The 22818-nt window shown below is 36.9% G+C and overlaps 1 protein-coding gene across 1 annotated transcript; it reads left to right on the top strand.

Moving 5' to 3' along the window:
* The first annotated feature begins 63 nt into the window (after positions 1-63).
* Positions 64-22565, top strand: LOC127838041 (cell division cycle-associated 7-like protein). Its single transcript, XM_052365553.1, has 10 exons — positions 64-175; positions 2355-2414; positions 8121-8177; positions 9864-10031; positions 12046-12117; positions 13991-14125; positions 14710-14796; positions 15876-15938; positions 16419-16555; positions 17899-22565. Exons 1-10 carry the CDS (start codon positions 164-166, stop codon positions 17990-17992), a joined length of 885 nt encoding a protein of 294 aa, XP_052221513.1. The 5' UTR covers positions 64-163; the 3' UTR covers positions 17993-22565.
* The last annotated feature ends 253 nt before the right edge of the window (positions 22566-22818 follow it).

Genomic DNA, 22818 nt, shown 5'->3' with positions numbered 1-22818 from the left:
GTTTTATTGGTTCGAAATGCAGTGTAACGAATCAAATGTAATGATTGCTATTTTCACGACGACGTAAAATAATAATTCACTTAAGCGTGATTAACAACGCGGGAATACTTCGTCAAGTGATTTCTGAGAAACGAATATAGAGCCTTAGTTTTCAATAAACAAGATGGAAAGTATGGTAAGCCATTCATAATTATAAGTGATTGTGTTCGACTTTGATTCGGTAACAAATCGGAACATTTCCCATCGGCCTGACTGTTATTATGTCTCGTATTCTCAGGCTTCCTGAAAAGTCCCAAAAGGTGCCTGTCAACAGGACAGGCTGCTGGAAAAGTTTGCCTGTCCGGACAAAAATTCACCTGTCCGAACAGCGTGAGTTTATAACTGAAGAATTTAGTAAATTTTAACTCGTATTTATTACAAACAATGCGCAGCCTGTGTTTCAGTACACTTGATAGAGTAAAACCAAAAACACTTTCTAATTAGACTCGGAACAAAATGACATAACAAGATTGGTGTTGCATTCTTCATCTTGAAAGTCAACACAATCATCCGAATCACAATCTGTGTCGTCTTCACACAGTATTGCAATGTCATTGTCCATAAAGTGAGGCTGCTGCACGGTTGGCACAGACTTGACAATACTTGGTGACGGTCCTGGTTCGATGACCACAGACGCTGACGATGTGGTCACAGTGGATGGGGCCTCTGACTCTGTACATTTGTCTGCCATTATCCTTTGATATGTTGGCACCATCGAAGTACGTTAGCAACGACATTTTGTTCATGTGTAGTTTTTTGTTACAACCTTTGTTAATGGATATCAGGGGTTTTTTTCAGAGAAAGGGGAAGACGCTGGACGCTGGGTGAAAGGGGAAAAAAGAGTGCGAAAGAGACATATTAGGGGAAAAAATAAAAACTGTTAATTTCAATGTCTATAACTCATCAAAAGAGGCATGTCTCTGTCCTTTTTGTTCTTAAACACATTTAACACGTATTAAAGTCAAAGTCCTTAATAAAGTTGCAGGTGTAGATCTAATAATGGGATTTTTTTTTAATGTTTCCAACTATATTTCTGTACTGAGGCCGGGGGACGATGTCAATTTTGTGATTTCAATTTCATGATGAATGGGTTGACGATCTTGATCTGCTACAGTATTGGAAGGGAAAGGAGCGGCAGCTGCCCATTGTCTACTTTCACTTTCACAATGTTCGATGTTGATTACCTCAGAATCCTGCTGGGTCATAACGGTTTTCGATGATTCTTTCTTAAAAAATGCCTCGATGCGTTCAGTATCTTCCGAGTCCGAATGTTTTATTTTGTTTGTGTAAGAACGCCAATTGTGAGACATTTTTTTCTGTTTTCGCGTTTATTTCTTGGCTTTTCTACCCACCGCTTGCACATTGCCCGGATGAAAATTCGACTGGTTTCCGGTAATTAATTGACAAAACACCCTTCTCGCGCAAGACCAGTATCCAGTAAAATAGTCACATGATTATTACGATTAGTTGCCCAGTTTACATGACGTAATTTAAGAGCTATATTTAGAATAACTGGGATTCCCAGATTTTTTGTGTTCGTCTGGAGAGAGAGAGCGAGATCGTTGTACATGGTGCAAATTGGATAATTGTCGAATGCCCAAAGGAAAAATAAACATAACTTTGAGAGAAAATATTATATTTTGGTGCAAAAATGATAATTTTGGTGGGGAAATTGTATTTTGAGGGGAAAAATTCTGGTAGGGGAAGACGCCGAATATCGGCGTCACTTTCTTAGTAAAAAAAACACCTGGGATAGATGGTAATAATTGGACCAATCAAATTGACGTTCTCAAAAAACAAAGGGAGAGCACTCCTAAGAACTAGTGACGCGATAGTGTTCTTAATTACAAAAAGGCTCGAAACTAACGAAAAGAGTTATTCTAAATGGGTGTTATCGTTCTTTTGGCTAGTATGACTTTTCGATATTAAGTCATTTTTTTGCCTGTCACAAGGACCGGCGATATTAGAAACTTCGCCGGACCGTAAAGAATTTTGCCGGACAAGACCTGTGATTAAGAAAATGTGTCTGAGCTTGTGTAATGGTTTCAGGGAGCCGTTTGTGTAGCAGTCAACGCTTGTAGCAAAGTGTCTGGGGCCTTTAAACAGTAAAAGGGGAGGAGTGTTATGATTTAACGTCACTTCCAACAGCCTTGCTGTTGGGCTAGCTCTCAAGTAACATGGTTAGAGTGTCTGACTACCTCTCTGGAGGGTGTGGGTTTAATACCCCGCTTGAGCTCCGTATTTCACAATAGTAATAATCCGACTTCAAGCAATCTAGCACATTCATTAAAATATTTGCATAATCTTTTCTTCAGCTGAATGATGTAGATTTTGCAGAACTTCGAAGACGCAATCTTGCTGACAATGAACAGATAGTAAGTAGACTTGTAACTTTTCTACTTATCTGTTTTGAAGGATCAGCTAAATCAATTGATAAGAGGAGGCAAAATCAATCAATGTAGAACCTTTGGGGATCTAGTTAATTGTTTTTTTTATGCCCCTGGTAGGGTGGCATATAGCAGTTGAACTGTCCGTCAGTCAGTATGTCAGTATGTGTGTATGCCAGTCTGTCCGTCCATCCGAAAAAAAACTTTAACGTTGGCAATAACTTTTGCATTATTGAAGATAGAAACTTGATTTTTGGCATGCATGTGTATCTCATGAAGCTGCACATTTTGAGTGGTGGAAGTTCAAGGTCATCCTTCAAGGTCAAAGGTTATATATTTTTTTTAATTCAAAGCGGCGTTCTCATGAAGCTGCACATTTTGAGTGGTGGAAGGTCAAGGTCATCCTTCAAGGTCAAAGGTCAAAAAAATAATAATTTCAAAGCGGCGTTCTCATGAAGCTGCACATTTTGAGTGGTGGAATTTCAAGGTCAAGGTCATCCTTCAAGGTCAATGGTAAAAACTTTTTTTTTTATTTCAAAGCGGCGCAATAGGGGGCATTAATTGTGTTTCTGACGAACAAATCTCTTGTTTCAATTAACAATCCTTGTAAAGTTTTATTAACCAGGTTTTCCGAAGGAAAAAACTGGTTATTAGATTGGCGAATGCGGGCGGGCTGGCTGGCTGGCGGGCTGGCTGGCGGGCTGGCGGAATAAGCTTGTCCGGGCCATAACTATGTCGTTCATTGTCAGATTTTAAAATCATTTGGCACATTTGTTCACCATCATTGGACGGTGTGTCGCGCGAAATAATTACGTCGATATCTCCAAGGTCAAGGTCACACTTTGAGTTCAAAGGTCAAAAATGGCCATAAATGAGCTTGTCCGAGCCATAACTATGTCGTTCATCGTCAGATTTTAAAATCATTTGGCACATTTGTTCACCATCATTGGACGGTGTGTCGCGCGAAATAATTACGTCGATATCTCCAAGGTCAAGGTCACACTTTGAGTTCAAAGGTCAAAAATGGCCATAAATGAGCTTGTCCTGGCCATAACTATGTCATTCATTGTGAGATTTTAAAATCATTTGGCACATTTGTTCACCATCATGGGACGGTGTGTCCCACGAAAGAATCACGTCAATATCTCCAATGTCAAGGTCGCCACGACTAAAAATAGATTTAAAAAAAAAAAAACTTACAAAGGGGGTTAATTTTTTTTGGTCATTTCAAAAGTTCAGTTTGAGTTTTCTCCCTTTATCAGATTTTTTTTTCACAATGAAAACCTGGTTTTGTGACAATTTTGTCCCTTGTTATAAATAAGAATGATTCATTTTAATTTCACAAGACCTGCTGACATTGATTTCACAATTATTGAATTGTGTCAAAGCATATGATAGAACATCAAGCGTTCAATGTGTTGTAAACTTGGAAAACTGAAAAAAGATATTTATGACCATATGATTACCTTGTTTGTTGGCAGATATGCACAGTCACTGCTTGACAGGTTTTATAATTTGTTCTTCTTTCCTCCTCATAATTATGCACACAAAGGACATACTAACCAATTCATGCACTTTTTAGCTCGACTATTATATATGAAATATATATAGTGGAGCTAACCTACTCACCCCGGCATCGGTGTTGCCGTTCCCGTTCCCATGTCCGTTGGGTGCAAATGTTAAAGTTTGCGTCTACCCCAAATATTTTCAATGTCCCTTGACATATTGCTTTCATATTTTGTTAACCATCATGACCCCAACCTATAAATAAGAGCAGACAACTGTATCAAGCAATTGACAGAATTATGGCCCCTTTTATACTTAGAATATGCATATTATTGATAAATCTATGTTAAAGTTTGCGTACTACCCCAAATATTTCCTGTGTCCCTTGACATGTTGCTTTCATATTTTGCATACTTGTTTACCATCATGACCTCAACCTACAAACAAGAGCAGACAACTGTATCAAGCATTTTGACAGAATTTTTGCCCCTTTTATACTAAGAATATGCATATTATTGATAAATCTATGTTAAAGTTTGCGTACTACCCCAAATATTTCCTGTGTCCCTTGACATATTGCTTTCATATTTTGCATACTTGTTAACCAACATGACCCCAACCTATAAACAAGAGCAGACAACTCTATCAAGCATTTTGTCATAATATTGCAACTTTTATACTTAGAATATGCATATTCTTGATAAATCTATGTTAAAGTTTGCGTACTACCCCAAAAATTTCCTATATCCTTTGACATATTGCTTTTATATTTTGCATACTTGTTTACCAACATGACCCCAATCTATAAACAAGAGCAGACCACTGTTTCAAGCATTTTTACATAATTATGGCCCCTTTTACACTTAGATAATTGAACATTTTGCTTAAATTGACATAACTTCTTTATTATGTCCCTCTTCAAAGAAGAGGGGGTATATTGTTTTGCTCATGTCGGTCGGTCGGTCGGTCCGTCCGTCGGTCGGTCGGTCTGTCCGTCCACCGATTGGTTTCCGGATGATAACTCACGAATGCTTACGCCTAGGATCATGAAACTTCATAGGTACATTGATCATGACTCGCAGATGACCCCTATTGATTTTCAGGTCACTAGGTCAAAGGTCAAGTTCATGGTTACTTGACACAGTAAAATGGTTTTTGGATGATAACTCAAGAACGCTTTTGCCTAGGATCATGAAACTTCGCAGGTACATTGATCATGACTCGCATATGACCCCTATTGATTTTCAGGTCACTAGGTCAAAGGTCAAGGTCACGGTAACCCGAAACAGTAAAAGGGTTTCCGCATGAGAAGTCAAGAACGCTTATGCCTAGGATAATGAAACTGCATAGGTACATTGATCATGACGCGCAGATGACCCCTATTGATTTTCAGGTCAAAGGTCAAGGTCACGGTGACTCGAAACAGTAAAATGGTTTCAGGATGATAACTCAAGAATGCTTACACCTAGGATCATGAAACTTCATAGGTACATTGATCATTACTGGCAGAAGACCCCTATCACTTTTAAGGTCACTAGGTCAAAGGTCAAAGGTCAAGGTCACAGTGACTCGAAACAGTAAAATGGTTTCCTGATATAACTCAAGAATAATTAGGCCTAGGATCATGAAACTTCATAGGTACATTGATCATGACTGGCAGATGACCCCTATTGATTTTCAGGTCACTAGGTTAATGGTCAAGGCCACAGTGACAAAAAACATATTCACACAATGGCTGCCACTACAACTGACAGCCCATATGGGGGGCATGCATGTTTTACAAACAGCCCTCAGGGATGGCAAAATCAAATGCCCGAGTCATACATTTGCTTGTCTGGGCAACTGATTTTTTTCAATTAAGTTGTCCGTGGACAACAAGTTTTTTAAAAGTCGGGTCCAGGTATACAAAAAAATACATTGTATTAAAGCCGTAATTAAGTTTTAAAAAACCGGATGTTGACACGCGATTACATTGCCAGTGCTATTTGCAGAGCAATCAAGCTAAAATACAGGCACTCTCCTGCGCAGTGATCTCCCTTATTCTATAAGAGACTGGGAGCATGCCGCATTTTCAACATTCGGCCCGACTGTTAGACAGTGTACAGACTGGTTTCTTTATTTAACAATCAGACGGAAATAACAAGTATCAAACTAAGATAATCAAAACATGGTCTACCTTGTTATTTAAGACGACTTTAATGGTAAAGATGGATTTTTTTTTTTTAAATCTTCAACAACCGAGCAGAAACCCAAAGCTTTGAGCAGTCCACCTCCCAAAAAAACTAAGAATGATTATGATAAAAAATATGATCTAAGTAAACGCAACAGAACTTTTCAAGAAACTTGGCTCACAGATTTTCAATGGTTACCAGTTGATGATAATCAAATTGCTACCAGTAGCGGTGCAGAGCCTCAGTCTGATGAGGTCCACATATTAGACTAGTTTAATTTGTTAAGATTACGATGTACTAATATGTTCAACACATGTTTTAATAACACTAGCTTTGCAAGATTAAAAGTTTGAGAAAGTCTTTATATTGTTTATAATATACTGCTATAATGAATGTACCATTGAAAAAAACTATAAACAAAACAAGCAAATCATACTCATTATTTTATATTAATCAATAAATGCGTTTATAATTTATATAAACATTAACGGACAAATGTAGTTCAGCACGGACAAGTTAAATTTTCTAAATGGTTGTCCGTGGACAAGTATAGTTTTTTTAGATTTCGCCACCCCTGGCCCTTGTTTATGATCACATTTTATTATTACTTTGACAAGACAACACTTACCTGAATACCACAATGGATTCCACCCAAACAGTACCCCACGCCCCTACCCAGAATCCCCCCCCAACCTCCCCCCCAATTTTTTTTTAAACATCTAATAAATTACCCCATCCCACATTATACCCCCCTCTCACCCCCACCCCTCTACCCCGCCCCCTACCCCTCCCCCCCATTTTTTTTTTGTAAACATCTAATAAATTACCACACCCCACATTATACCCCCCTCTCACACTCTCACCCCCCTACCCCCCCCCCCCCCCCAATTTTTTTTTCTCCTTTTTTATTTTTGAAAGATCGTGTAATAAATGACCACACCCCACATTATACCCACTCTCAAGCAAGTGGGGGACATATTGTTTTTGCCCTGTCTGTTGGTTGGTCTGTTGGTTGGTTGGTCTGTTGGTTGGTTGGTTGGTTTGCGCCAACTTTGACATTTGCAATAACTTTTGCAATATTGAAGATAGCAACTTGATATTTGGCATGCATATGTATCTCATGGAGCTGCACATTTTCAGTGGTGAAAAGTCAAGTTCATTCTTCAAGGTCAAAGGTCAAATATATGGGTCAAAATCGCTCATTTAATGTACACTTTTGCAGTATTTCAATATTCAAGATAGCAACTTGATATTTGGCATGCATGTGTATCTCATGGAGCTGCACATTTTGAGTGGTGAAAGGTCAAGGTCATCCTTCAAGGTCAGAGGTCAAATATATGTGGCACAAATCGCTAATTTTATGAATACTTTTGCAATATTGAAGATAGCAACTTGATATTTGGCATGCATGTGTATCTCATGGAGCTGCACATTTTTAGTGGTGAAAGGTCAAGGTCATCCTTTAAGGTCAAATATATGGGTCAAAATTGCTCATGTAATGTCACTTCTGCAATATTGAAGCTAGCAATTTTATATTTGAAATGCATGTGTATCTCATGGAGCTGCACATTTTGAGTGGTGAAGGGTCAAGGTCAAGGTCATCCTACATGGTCAAACATCATATAGGGGGACATTGTGTTTCACAAACACATCTTGTTCCTTTTTTATTTTTAAAGTTTGTCTTATAAATTATTGAATATAAACAATTTCCCCATGATGGCTTACGTTATAATGTCAAGCACTCGAATAGTCGAGCGCTGTCCTCTGACAGCTCTTGTTCTGTTTTCCTTTGCAATTAAAGTCAGATTTAACTTGTTAAAGTGAATTGCAGAAAATTTAGTAAATAACTGTGTGCAATAATTAACAGGGTATTTTCTTTAGAAATGATTGAGATCTGACTTCTTAACATTTTAACTTAAAAAAAGGTTTCGTCTGCAAAATATTTGTTAAGCTAATAGCACAAGTATTGAATGCTGCAATTTGCCTGCAATTCTGGTTGTGTCTTGTATTTTTACAGCTGCGGCAGATCAAAGCTGATTTGGCAAAGCTGATGCCAGTTAAACCAAAGCAAAAGGTATTGCTGTGATATATTACTGTAATTACTCTGTTTTCTGCCACACACACACACCGACACAAATTTGTGTCCAAATATTTAGATACAAGAAATATTAAAAAATTACAGGTGTCTGAAAATTTAGAGACAAAAATTAAGGTGTTTAAAAATTATAATTATTTTGAAAGAAAAGCAATAATCAATGTGCAATAGTTGTTTTGTGATTAACTCTACAATTTCACAGGTTTTCTAACTCTTGCCTGAAATGATAGAACAAAAAAGTAAAAACCTAAAACATTCTGCTCCCTTATAGGACGAAACTGTTACGTATGCAGTTGGGTGAATCCATTGTTTTCTACCGATATACATGGTTATTTACCCAATTGCCCAAATGTAATGGTCCAAAGTCCTCAGGCATGCATCTTCCAGGTTTTAAAACCTTAATCTGGTTGTAAAAATCCATGTTCAAAGTGTAATAAGAAAACAGGGCCGCTGTAAAATATACTGTCCGAAAATTTTAGAGTCATTTATTATGCACGAAAAACCCGTATGTCTGAAAAATAAGAGTCGCGAAAAATGATTATTTTTGCTAAAAAAACTTAATAATAAGAGTAATTAGGGTATAAAGCTTTCGAAATACACTGATGCTGCCTGTGAACATTGGAACAACAGAAATGTGAACACTTATGTCTCCAGTATTTTTAAAGCAACATGTTAAAAACAGTCTACCTTCACATTTTATACATGTCATGAACTGTTTGCAACTGAAGCTTGTAATAACTCAGTTTAAGTGAGCACTTTCAGTGCTCCCTAATAGTGCTTTTTCTGTCAGGACGAATTTTGTAGGAATTAAGGCTGCATGGTATGAATTACCTCATAATTGTTTCCTTCCTATTCACTTTCTGTTCTTCCATGTTTCTGCAAGTGATCATGGATGCTAATGATAACAAATTTGATGAAACTTGATATGCTTCATCCTTTTAGGCAGACATTTACCTGGCTGTTAGGTTGTTCCGGTTCAATGATTTTTAAGGTAGTTGTTTCTTGAAGTAGAATTTGTTTCCACACAAGAAAACAAACACTATGATCTGAATTTGATGAAACTATATATTTAGCACTTATAGAAATGAAGGGGCTTTTGACTTTTCAGGGAGTTATTGCCTTCCATTTATAATAAAACATTTTCTCTTAAAGTTTTACATTTAAAGAACAAATATATATTTTGGAGGGCGTTATATTATTGACAGTTAAATTTAAAAATCTTAGACACAAGGATAAAATTTTGACAACAGATATGCTGCATTGGCTGGACTTGCACATGTTGTCATCTCATTTGATCCAATGTCAGTCCAGTGTCTTTTTTGGTCTGTAATCTATCATGTAGTGTCAATTTCCTGTTCCTGTGCATGTAATTGACCCATGCATTGTCAAAGGGCATCAACAAAGAGCATCAATCAGTTTCACCTGATATTTTTATTATTCTAGAAACATATAATACATAATATGTACCTGGTTACCTATGCTGGTAACATTGAACCCATTTTTTGGCGCTGTCCGTCCATCCGTCAGTCCCTTCGTCTGTCTGTCATTAAGTTTTGAAATTCTCAGGGGATATCAATTCAACAGATTTGCTCATTAGCTGTTATAATGTTCAAGTAAACAAATCAATTCATATTAAACATTAACAATAGCAAAATTTTTTGGTAGCGTTTGCAACAGAAGAAAAAGGACAAGCACCTGTCTCCCCTGTCCACGGAAGTGCGCAGGAATCCCTCGCGTGCTGGCCGCTACAGCCCCATGAAGACGAGATCAAGACGCAGCTCTGTGTCCTCAATCGTGTCTAGTGAATACTCGTCTGGTTCCAACGATCAAGATGTAGGAAGATTGGGTTAAATAGAAAATTGGGTTAAAAAGAAGATTGGGTTTAAAAAGGTTTGGTTAAAAAAATTGGGTTAAAATTTGAAGGCTGCTTTTTATCATAGCTCTGTTAGCAGTTTGTAAGGCGATTAGCTTTACAATGCTGGGCTTTTTTTTAACCTTAGATTGGAAATGTACTGGCGTAAAAGTAGGAAATTTTTATTATAAAATTAATCAAAATGTGAAATTACTTTCTGAAAAAATATTTTTTTTCACTTCTCATAAGACAGTTGCAATTTTCATTGATTATTTGGAAAAGTATTTTTTGTATCCCCACGCTTTTTGAAAAGCGTGGGGATATTGTGGATATCTCCGCTGTCCGTCTGTCTGTCTGTCTGTCCGTCCTGGCCACTATCTCCTCCTACAGTATAAGCACTAGAACTTTGAAACTTACACACATGGTAGCTATGAGCATATGTGCGACCCTGCACCATTTGGAATTTTGATCTGAACCCTGGGTCAAAAGTTATGGGGGTTTGGGCGGGGCCGGGTCAGAGATTTTCACTCATTTTTTATGTTATTTTACATTAACTTCTTCATTTCTGCACCGATTTACTTCAAATTGATACTGAACCTCTCTTATGACAATATGGGCAATCTCAACTATGCACGGCCCCATTTACAACCCTGGGGCGCCGTGCCCACATATACCACAACCACCCAAAATTGCCTTTTACTATAATTTCTTCATTTCTACACCGATTCACTTCAAATTGATACTGAAATTCTCTTATGACAATATGGTCAATCTCAACTATGCATGACAAAATGGTCAATCTCAACTATGCATGGCCCCATTACCAACCCTGAGGCGCCCCACCCACATAGGCCAAACCCACCCAAAATTGCCTTTTACTATAACTTCTTCATTTCTACACCGATTCACTTCTAATTGATACTGAACTTCTCTTATGACAATACGGTCAATCTCAACTATGCATGGCCCAATTACCAACCCTGGGGCGCCTCGCCGAAGTAGGCCACACCCACTCAAAATTGCCTTTTACTATAATTTCTTCATTTCTACACCGATTCACTTCTAATTGATACTGACATCATCATACTGAACTTCTCTTATGACAATACGGTCAATCTCAACTATGCATGGCCCCATTACCAACCCTGTGGCGCCCCTGGGTCAAACATGCGGCGTGGGGATACGCGTCGGCCTCTGCCGCGCCATTTCTAGTTTAATTAACCAGGTTTTCCGAAGGAAAAAACTGGTTATTAGATTGGCGAATGCGGGCGGGCTGGCTGGCGGGCTGGCGGAATAAGCTTGTCCGGGCCATAACTATGTCGTTCATTGTCAGATTTTAAAATCATTTGGCACATTTGTTCACCATCATTGGACGGTGTGTCGCGCGAAATAATTACGTCGATATCTCCAAGGTCAAGGTCACACTTTGAGTTCAAAGGTCAAAAATGGCCATAAATGAGCTTGTCCGAGCCATAACTATGTCGTTCATCGTCAGATTTTAAAATCATTTGGCACATTTGTTCACCATCATTGGACGGTGTGTCGCGCGAAATAATTACGTCGATATCTCCAAGGTCAAGGTCACACTTTGAGTTCAAAGGTCAAAAATGGCCATAAATGAGCTTGTCCTGGCCATAACTATGTCATTCATTGTGAGATTTTAAAATCATTTGGCACATTTGTTCACCATCATGGGACGGTGTGTCCCACGAAAGAATCACGTCAATATCTCCAATGTCAAGGTTGCCACGACTAAAAATAGATTTAAAAAAAAAAAAACTTACAAAGGGGGTTATTTTTTTTGGTCATTTCAAAAGTTCAGTTTGAGTTTTCTCCCTTTATCAGATTTTTTTTCACAATGAAAACCTGGTTTTGTGACAATTTTGTCCCTTGTTTTATATTAGACTAGCTTGAAATATATTTACTTTGCATAAGGTATAAGACTCTTTGTATGATGTATATGTCTGGTGAGTGTTGACTTGCTGATTCTTGCAGAGAATGGTGGTGAAGTTTGGATTCTGTGGCAGACGAGGCGATGGCAGTGAAGACGTCTCCATGGATGACATGGTACAGCACATACAGTTGTTCTTTGCTTGATTTTAATGTTGTATGCTACAGAATGAGCTAACATTTGACTGATCGCACTCGGTTGTATAGACTTTTGGTTGTTTTATCAGGGCCAAAACACCCTTTTTGGGGAAGGGACCTCAGCCTTTTTTTAGGGGCAAATTAGTGCGATTTTTTTTTTATTTGGGGAAAATAAGAAATTTGTATTTCATTTGGAGTTGATACATGAAATAAATTATATTGGGTAGCCACAAGGTTAGGAAGGTTAAATAATAGGGGAAAAGAAACAAAACCAACTGTGGATTTAGATTGCATGGTTACAGTACCATTGTCAGTCTGACATGTCTGATTGGCATCAATAGGTTGAACTGTGTATGTTGCAAAAGTAAAGCAAGCTGTTAAAATAAGAGAAAATCAAACGCGTGAAAATTTCGCCGTAAACGCACTAAAAGGAGTAACTTACCTGGTATTTCTTAGTTGATACAATAATATTCCAAAAATATCCACATGACTGAAAATATTTTAAGTCGCAATAGCGTTTAAATGTAATCTTTTTATAGCTTTTGAATTCGGCTCGTTTTGGCGATTGGTCACGAATGACAAAATTACGTCATGCTTTGCGAGGTAAGCACAACTAAATCGATCAATACGCATACCCCTCTAGGAGAATAATACGGGAGGTAATGAAAGGCATATTCAACCAATACGAATACCCCTCTAGGAGACTTTTTACGGCTCTGTGTTTTTCCAGCCTAATAGAAGGCTCGACAAGTAAACAATGCTCAGTTTTTTACGAAGTTTAGATATTATTTTAGGTGGGGAATTTTTCCAGTATTTGGGAAAAATTTGGTCAAATTTGGGGAAAAAAAGTGGTTACTTTGGTTGGGGAAGCGGCCGATATTCGGCTCTTTCAAAGGAGGGTTTTTTGGCCCTGTTTATTTAAAGGATATTGATACTGATGAACATAATTGTGCCATAAAGATAACAATACAAACTCTGTTGGATTTTTGTGAAGTCATTTTTACAGTAACAATAATAATGCATATATTATATAAACAGCAATTAACATCTGTGGTCATAAAAACACTAAGACATGAACACGTGACAAAATCAAAATTATGTGTCCACTGCAACACTTTGCATGCAGCGAGCTTATTGTTATATATGAGCAATACAGGCATAAGTGATGGTTTCTTCCTTATATGCTATAATTGGTGATTGTTATCTCTATCTATGGACCAGCAGTTGGAGAATGTCAGTGTTCCAGAGTTCTTAAGCTTTGGTACACTGGCGATCAGAGGACAAGAAGGCCTCTTTAATAATTAAAAAAAAACTTTAGTTAGGCTGTAATGTTTAAGAACAGATCAATGTTATGCATGCTCATTTGGCTTTTTTCTGAAGTCATGTTTACTGTCAAAATAATAATTAATATATGAACAGCAGTTCACAACTTTGCTCACAAAAACAACAAGAAAACGTGACAAACTCGAAATTAGGTTTCAAGTGCATCACTTGCACACACAGTGTTCTTGTCCTCCCATTTAGTCTTAAGTGTTTTCTTGTCTTCCCATTTAGTCTTGAGTGTTGTCTTGTCTTCCCATTTAGTCTTGAGTGTTTTCTTGTCCTCCCATTTAGTCTTTAGTGTTTTCTTGTCTTCCCATTTAGTCTTAAGTGTTTTCTTGTCTTCCCATTTAGTCTATAGTGTTTTCTTGTCTTCCCATTAACTCTTAAGTATTCTGTTGTCTTCCCATTAACTTTTAAGTATTCTCTTGTCTTCCCATTTAGTCTAAAGTATTCTCTTGTCTTCCCATTAACTCTTACATATTCTCTTGTATTCCCATTAGCTCTTAAGTGTTTTATTGTATTCTCACAGGATGATGATGATGCTGTGATTCCTAAGCGTGTAAACAAGATCCAACATGACAGAAGGCCAGCAGATGAGATCACAGAAGATGACCTTAACATGGTGGCAGTGTTTGTCAGTACGAAGAGATATGACAGCATCTATGTAAGTACTGCTCTGTTCCAAGAGATATGATTGCATCTGTGTAGCATACTTTACCATGTATTATGCACATTCCTGTGTATCTTGTATTGCACGTATTGCACCCAATTCTGTAATACCAAAATGGTGGAAAACAGTTTCCAATAGATAAACTTGCAAATCGGACTTCATATATGCTGCCATTTTACAATTGCACAATTGAATGATCATATCATTAAAATTGATCAGTGTCAAAGAATGGATTACTGTTATATTGAAAATATTCAGTGTTTTTTATCATGAGCATAGTTTACATGACACTATAAAATTGACAATGCTCTTGAAAAAACCAGGGTCTTGTAATGGGTTTGATTTTTGTCAGTAAGTTAATGTGTTATTTTGTAATTGTCTACAGTGGTCTCCCTTGGATATATTGGCCTTTGATATCTAAAACATCAAAAACCTCAAATTCTCCAAAATCGTCACTTTCAAAAATATATAGTTTCTTATTCACAAAATCCATAAAAATTCTCATTTTATGTAGCTGAAATATTCTTGTTCCTACACCACTTCTACTATTTCACTTACCATGATTACCTGTTCTGCAGGGTACAACATGTCACCAGTGTCGCCAGAAGACGGATGACATGAAGACTATCTGTAGATCAGAGGAGTGCTTTGGAGTACGAGGACAGGTAACACTGAAGTTCTTAGATATTCAGATACTTAGTCCCAGGGCTTTTTTTCCTTCTTCCTTCCTGCTTAGGCCCCATTTCATGAATCTTATTACGTAAAGTTTATACTTACACAAACTTTGTATGCCCCTGGATAGGGGTGGCTTATAGCAGGGCCAATGTCTGTCCATCAGTTCGTCCATCCGGCATTCAGATTTAAAAAAATAAATTCTGACAAGCTTTCATTTATTCAAAACTGCACCCGCAGCCGAGCGTTGGCATCCAATATGCTCTGCTCTTGTTACTTATATCAACCTTACACATAGGAACAGGTTAGATTTTGGTATGCTCGCAAGCGTTTGGGCGATGTTTAAAGTACAGAAATACCCGTTATACATAGCTTATGTTCTTTACAAACTAATATTTTTTTGCATTTGCATATTTTACATGGGGTGAAAAAAAGTCCATAAAAATCATCCAAAATATTGTGTTATCTATAGGCAATCTATAGGCAAAGAAGCCACTTTGGTATTGGCTTTTCTAGGTTTTCTAACTGCTAAGCCACATGAGAGGCGAGATGTTAATTAGAACTTGAACTGAACATTTCAGCTAAAAGGCATGTAAAAGAATATGTAGATGGGCTTGTGCCATTAAGTACATGTACAAAGCAATTGAAAAGACCCAACACTTATGTTCCCTATTGCAAGGTTTATATGCCCCCAGATCGAATGCTTGGGGGTATGTTGTTTTTGGCCTGCCTGTCTGTCATTGTATGTGTCTGTCATTGTATGTGTCTGTCATTGTTTGTGTCACAAAACTTTAACCTTGGTCATAACTTTTGCAGTATTAATGATAGCAACTTGATATTTGGCATGCATGTGTATCTCATGGAGCTGCACATTTGAGTGGTGAAAGGTCAAGGTCATCTTTCAAGGTCAAAGGTATTTTTTTTTTGAATAACATATAAAAAAAACAAAGTGGGGCATTAGGGGGCATTGAGTTTCTGACAAACACATCTCTTGTTTGTGCTAATTATACCCAATTTGTACCAGTACTTTTCCCAACTGGGCAAACAAATCACTGCTTTTGTTTTGTTTCAGTTTTGCGGCCCCTGTCTACGTAACAGATATGGGGAGGATGCTAAAGAAGCTCTGAAAAATCCAGTAAGTGCTGAATACTAAGAAATTGAGAAGCTAAAATATTGGGAACAATGATATTGCAACGATGAATTGTTCATTAATCAGAAGTGTGATTTCTTCTCCTTTCAGCTGATTTACTTCTTTTCAATGTAAAACTTTTTTTGCAACTAGTTATTAACTTTTCTTTATCTGTAATTGTACTGTGTTTTGTCGAACCCTGTAATGGTATATGGCATTTTCCTCCCCTTAGGTAATTCTTAAATCACAGACCAGATAATAAATACAGTGACATATTATTTGGCGTAAACCAAGAGCAGACGTGACTGTTTAAAAGATAGCTCATGTTTTGGTATTGTTATTAAATGTCGCAAAGACAACTGGCAGAATGAGTTTTGTTGCCGGGAATTGAAATTATTTTGTGGAAGGGCTCCAGGCGTTATTGTTATGTCTTACCGGGCGCAAAACACATGGTGGTATTTCAAACTTTAAATTGTTCATTCCCAGGACTGGATATGCCCTCCATGTAGAAAGATCTGCAACTGCAGTTTCTGTAGGAAGAGGAACGGCAAGACGTGCACTGGCATCCTAATACACCTGGCCAAGGAATACGGCTTCTCCAATGTGAATGACTATCTGCAGAGGTAAACAGACGAACAACATGAGTTATAGCTTAAAGCGTCAACCTATTTATTAACCCGGGACCACTCAGATGTGCACTTTGACGCGATTGTAGTCCCTTAGAAAATCAAATTTAATTTCAGACCTTGCTTACTAGGTTCAAATTTTAAAGCCTTCATTTAAAATCTTATGAGACTGATTACCAGCAAAAAGCATAAAGTCATAACAGCCTGAGAGTTTCCTGTAAGCTGTTCTGGTTTTATGCTGCTTGCATTTAGCCATTTCACTTTACTTCTGAGTGAGAAAAGGTTAAGCTCTATTGCATCTAAAGACTTAATCTTATTGCAATGCTCTCGAGTCCGTTCCCAGAGTAGGACCAGGACTTGGTGTCTTTTGGGGAGATCTTAAGAACGCTACCACAGTGAGAATCAGAACCCATGACCTACTGGTTGCCAGGCAGACACAATATCCATTACACTAGGGCGCACTCATTTAGTTACAGCCCTAGAGTGTAAACCTGACACTGACGAGAATGTTACTTAGTTGGTAAAATGCTGGACTACAAATCTGAGGTTCGCGGGTTTGATACCTGACCTGGTCATAAAGTCTTCTCTATGCCATTTGTCCCACTATCTATGATTCATGTAGAGCAGTTGTCAGTTACTGTCATTTGTATGTGAACTAAGTACTGATAAACCAGGTAACCCTCGACAGTGTGAGTTATTATACTGACTGCTATGATATGACTAAAATAGTCTTGAAAGGCCGAAAACATGTAAAAATAACGCTAATAACGATTTTCTTTTTGCACCAATATGAAACTATATGGTAATTATATGGTTGCACTGTAAATTGTCATTGGGTTATGGGTAGAAGTGTTTTTTCTGTGTTTTGTAAATACTTTAACTAAAAATTCCCAATTAGTTACAATAAAGAAATAGTTATATAAACTCTTATAAATCAACAAATGCAACCGTAAGATCTGTACTTTAATTCATCAAAAGGTATGTTAACATACATACATTTAAAAAAAATCACTAAGTTATTGTTTAAATCTCGAACACTAAAATGTAATCTCTTAAATTGAAATATATATTTTTTATGTTGAATCTTAGTTTTAATAAATATATCACGTGTGCATGTATTTAGAACAATCTAATAGGCCTAAACCATGGAAACAAAGTTACTGCATACAGGAACAATATTTTGTCCTGCTTTTGTAGACTGTGTGCATTTTTCATTTTGTTAAAATATTTTGTCCTGCTTTTGTAGACTGTGTGCATTTTTCATTTTGTTAAAATATTTATGCTGAAGTTTCTATAAAGGTAACACTTAGTATTAAACATTGTACATTTGTATTTTCTAGCTTACATAAGAAGGATGTACAAAAAGAGGATGTACAGAAGAAGGATGTACAAAAAGAATATGTACAGAAGAAGGATGTAGAGAAAGATGATTGAGCTTCATTGAAAATGAAAAAATTATGAACACTGGGAAACAAGAAAGATGGATAAGGACAGACTTTTCCTTGCAGTGATCATTATTTGAACCATAATTTGATGATCCTATTGTTACTTACTTATTGTGTCTTTATAATCTTAAACCCAAAACCATTTAGATACGTATCTTGAGGCGTTTGTAGTCCCTTAGAAAGTTAAATTTAATTAACGTCCTTGCCTACTAGATTCAAGTTTTAAAGGCTTCATTTTCAACCATTAGATACTGAAGAGCAGCAAACAGCATAAACCCTGAACAGTCTGCTAGATAATCGCAGGCTGTTCTGTTTCTATGCTGTTTGAACAAAGCCATTTTTATTTTGCCTCTCAGTGGGAAAGGGTTAATACAATTATCTTTGAGGGACTGCTGTTGTTTTTTTCTGTGATAAAGCTCATGTTCAACATGTTTTGTTTCATATTGTCGCTGTAAAATATTGATATGCACATTTAAATCAATTATATTTTGTTTTAATTTGCGCCAAGTTAAGTTTACAGTGCTTACCTAATGGATAAAATATTGTGAAGTTTATGTTTAAACATGCCTCATGTTCAGTTTGCTGTACTGGCCGAATCAAAGAACGTTTAAATGAATTGTAGTTTATGTTTAAACACGCATCATGTTTAGTTTGCTGTACTGGCCAAATCAAAAGAATAGTTTAATGAATTGAAATTTATGTTTAAACATGCATCATGTTCAGTTTGCTGTACCGGCCGAATCAAAATAACATTTTAATGAATTGTGGTTTATGTTTAAACTTGCCATATGTTTAGTTTGCTGTACTGGCGGAATCAAAAGAACATTTTAATGAATTGTGGTTTATGTTTAAACATGCATCATGTTCAGTTTGCTGTACCGGCCGAATCAAAAGAACATTTTTATGAATTGTAGTTTATGTTTAAACATGCATCATGTTCAGTTTGCTGTTCTGGCGGAATCAAAAGAACATTTTAATGAATTGTAGTTTATGTTTATACATGCCTCATGTTCAGTTTGCTGTACTGGCGGAATCAAAAGAACATTTTAATGAATTGTGGTTTATGTTTATACATGCCTCATGTTCAGTTTGCTGTACTGGCGGAATCAAAAGAACATTTTAATGAATTGTAGTTTATGTTTATACATGCCTCATGTTCAGTTTGTTGTACTGGCCAAATCAAAAGAATGTTTTAATGAATTGAAGTTAAGTTTTAACTTGAAACTTGTTTAGTTTACTGTACATATCTGAAAAAAGAAAGGCTTTATTAACAAAATCAACAGTTATGGCATGTATGATAATAATAGTTCAAACAAGATTTACAGATTTAAGATTAAAGGTTTATGTTTTTCAATTTAATAAATGAATGAAGTATTAAAAGTACAAATTCTTCATCTGCTAGCTTTTTCATCTGGTTCCTTTAGCTAAATATTTTCTATTATCCTGTCACATGCCTAAGCATGGATCAAGTAGGACATATCTAACAGTAAATTACATGAAACAATAATTTGATCTGGATTATTAGAAATAATTATAAAGTGCTGATGGTTAGAGCGATGTCAATATTTGTTTGATGCTCTCCATTTTGATAACAATGTTTCCATTTGACAAGATTTTTATGTCCCCCAGTGTATACTGGGGGACATATTGTTTTTGCCAAGTCTGTTTGTTTTTTATGCCCCCTTTCGAAGAAAAGGAGGTATATAGTTTTCGCACTGTCCGTCAGTCTGTCGGTCAGTCTGTCACACTTTTCGTGTCCGCTCTCTAATTCAAATAGTTTTCATCCAATCTTTACCAAACTTGGTCAAAGTTGTATCCAGACATTATCTTCGTCAAGTTCGAATATGGGTCACGACGGGTCAAAAACTAGGTCACGGGGTCACTTTGTGCATTTGAAGGATTAAGCATGGTGTCCGCTCTCTAATTGAAGTAGTTATCCTCTGATCTTTACCAAACTTGGTCAGAAGTTGTATCAAGACAATATCTAGTTCAAGTTCGAATATGTGTCATGCCGGGTCAAAAACTAGGTCACGGGGTCACTCAGTGCATTTCAAGGATTTAGTACGGTGTCTGCTCTGTAGTTGAAGTAGTTTTCATCTGATGTTCACCAAATTTGGTCAGAAGTTGTGTCTTATGCCCCCTTTCGAAGAAAAGGGGGTATATATTTTTCGCACTGTCCGTCAGTCTGTCACACTTTTCGTGTCCGCTCTCTAATTGAAGTAGTTCTCATCTGATCTTTACCAAACTTGGTCACAAGTTGTATCAAGACAATATCTAGTTCAAGTTCGAATATGTGCCATGCCGGGTCAAAAACTAGGTCACGGGGTCACTCAGTGCATTTCAAGGATTTAGTACGGTGTCTGCTCTGTAGTTGAAGTAGTTTTCATCTGATGTTCACCAAATTTGGTCAGAAGTTGTGTCTTATGCCCCCTTTCGAAGAAAAGGGGGTATATATTTTTCGCACTGTCCGTCAGTCTGTCACACTTTTCGTGTCCGCTCTCTAATTGAAGTAGTTCTCATCTGATCTTTACCAAACTTGGTCAGAAGTTGTATCAAGACAATATCTAGTTCAAGTTCGAATATGTGCCATGCCGGGTCAAAAACTAGGTCACGGGGTCACTTAGTGCATTTCAATGATTTAGTATGGTGTCCGCTCTCTAGTTTGAAATAGCTATCAATTTGCATACATGCATACACTCTTAACTATCAATTGAGAAATGTTATTATGTTTGTGGTTTAAATATTTTTATGCCCCCGAAGGAGGGCATATAGTGATCGCTCTGTCCGTCCGTCTGTCCGTCACACTTTACGTTTAGGTTTCGAAAAATGCTCATAACTTCTATGTTGCTTCAGATGTAACATTCATATTTTGTATGCATGTGTATATGGACAAGGTCTTTCCATACGCACACAAATGTTTAACCCTTTGACCTTGACTTTGAACTTAGGGTCCGCGTTTAGGTTTCGAAAAATGCGTTAAGGTTTCGAACAATGTTCATAACTTCTATCAAAGCGTTTACGGGGGGCATATGTCATCCTATGGAGACAGCTCTTGTTTGTGTGTTTGTTTGTTTGTTTGTTGGTTTGTTTGTGTCAGGCTTTAACATTGGCCATAATCTTTGCACTATTGCAGATAGCAACTTGATATTTGGCATGCATGTGTATCTCGTGGAGCTGCACATTTTGAGTGTTGAAAGGTCAAGGTCATCCTTCAAGGTCAAATATATGGGGGGACATAGTGTTTCACAAACACATCTTGTTTGTTATTTTATTTAACTTAATCATGTAGTGGTTGATCAGCTCGTGTATATTCGACCTCTCTTTCAGTGGTCATGTGCTGTCCACCATTCGGACCATTATCACTGTACGTTTTACTTTTCTTAACAAAACTAAATTTGTGTTTGACCATGAACTCTTTGTTGGGATTGTTATTGGGCCAGGTCACACTTTCACTGGAGTTATTATCCCCCGCCATAGGCGGAGGGATATTGTTCAAGAGTGGTCCATCCGTCCTTTAGTCCGTCCGTCTTTCCGTCCGTCCGGAGCCATATCTTGGAAGTGCTTTGGCGGATTTCATTGAAACTTGGTATGAGTATATATATGGATAATAGGATGATGCACACCAAATGGCATTTTACACCATCTGATAATAACAGAGTTATGTCCCTTTGTATATTGAATAAATGCTTTTTTGTGTGTCCAGAGCCATATCTTGGAAGTGCTTTTGCGGATTTCATTGACACTTAGTTTGAGTGTCCAGAAGCATATCGGCGGGGGATATCAATTCAACAAATTTGCTTGTTGCTGTTTATAACTTGCAAATAAAATCACAACAATTTCCTTTTTGCAAAAGATAGGATGAATTTTTCATCCAAGCTTCACCAATCTTGCACAGTTTGTATATGACAATAAGATTCCATGTGGAGTCAATAAATGTATATGTATTGGTTAGAACTACCACTTTTAATTTGAATGTCTTAAACGTAACATTTTCCCAATCATCATAAAATATGCGCATTACAATTGTTCTAATGATATCTAAGCTGAGTTCCAAAATAATAGCGGTCTTTTGAAAAACATGGCCCAGGGGACAGGACAGTTGACCTTATATTTTGATTGTAAAAAAGTGTGAACACTCTTGGAAGTCTCATTTTTGTCCAATCTCAGTGTACTTGCATAGAGAGCACAACATTTGTTATTATGATATTTTTTCCGAGTTAAACAAAGTTTTGGTTCATTTGTAAAACGAAGCTGAAAGTAGGGTGGGGAAGTTTTGTGCAAATGCTCTTAGTGAAACATTGTGAACACTCTAGAAGTCAATTTGTTTTATTTTTTAATGAAATTTGCTTTGACATGTATTTAGACAATAACTTCAACTGGTTTTACCCAACATGAGTTATGCTTTCAAAAAATATCATTTATGTGTTTTAAATTCATTAAATAGTACATGATTATGATTTTATCTGCATTTTCCTATAAGATTTAATAAAAACAGCAATACCATTCTACAAATAATGCTGTTGTGTGTATATTGATAATGTGAATATAAATTTGTACCTGTATTGACTCCGCTTCTTTGATTTATTTGATAGTTGTTTAAAAGGCAAAGCAGAATATAATGTAATTTGTTAATTTATTACTGTTTGAATTTGACATTTTTAATGCATTTCCTTTGAAATCTCATTGTCAATATGCAAAGTCTCAATTGAATCTCACGAGCAGTTTTCAAGTTAGGATTTGCGCAACTATACAACAGTTTTAAAATATGGCCGGCAAGGGGAAAAATATGTAATCACAGCATATAGAGATACGGTC

The sequence above is a fragment of the Dreissena polymorpha genome, chromosome 7 (assembly GCF_020536995.1).
Source record: "Dreissena polymorpha isolate Duluth1 chromosome 7, UMN_Dpol_1.0, whole genome shotgun sequence".
In the NCBI taxonomy this organism is placed as follows: Eukaryota; Metazoa; Mollusca; class Bivalvia; order Myida; family Dreissenidae; genus Dreissena; species Dreissena polymorpha.
The sequence above is the reverse complement of the archived record's forward strand: the minus strand, read 5'-3'. Positions and strand labels throughout refer to the sequence as shown.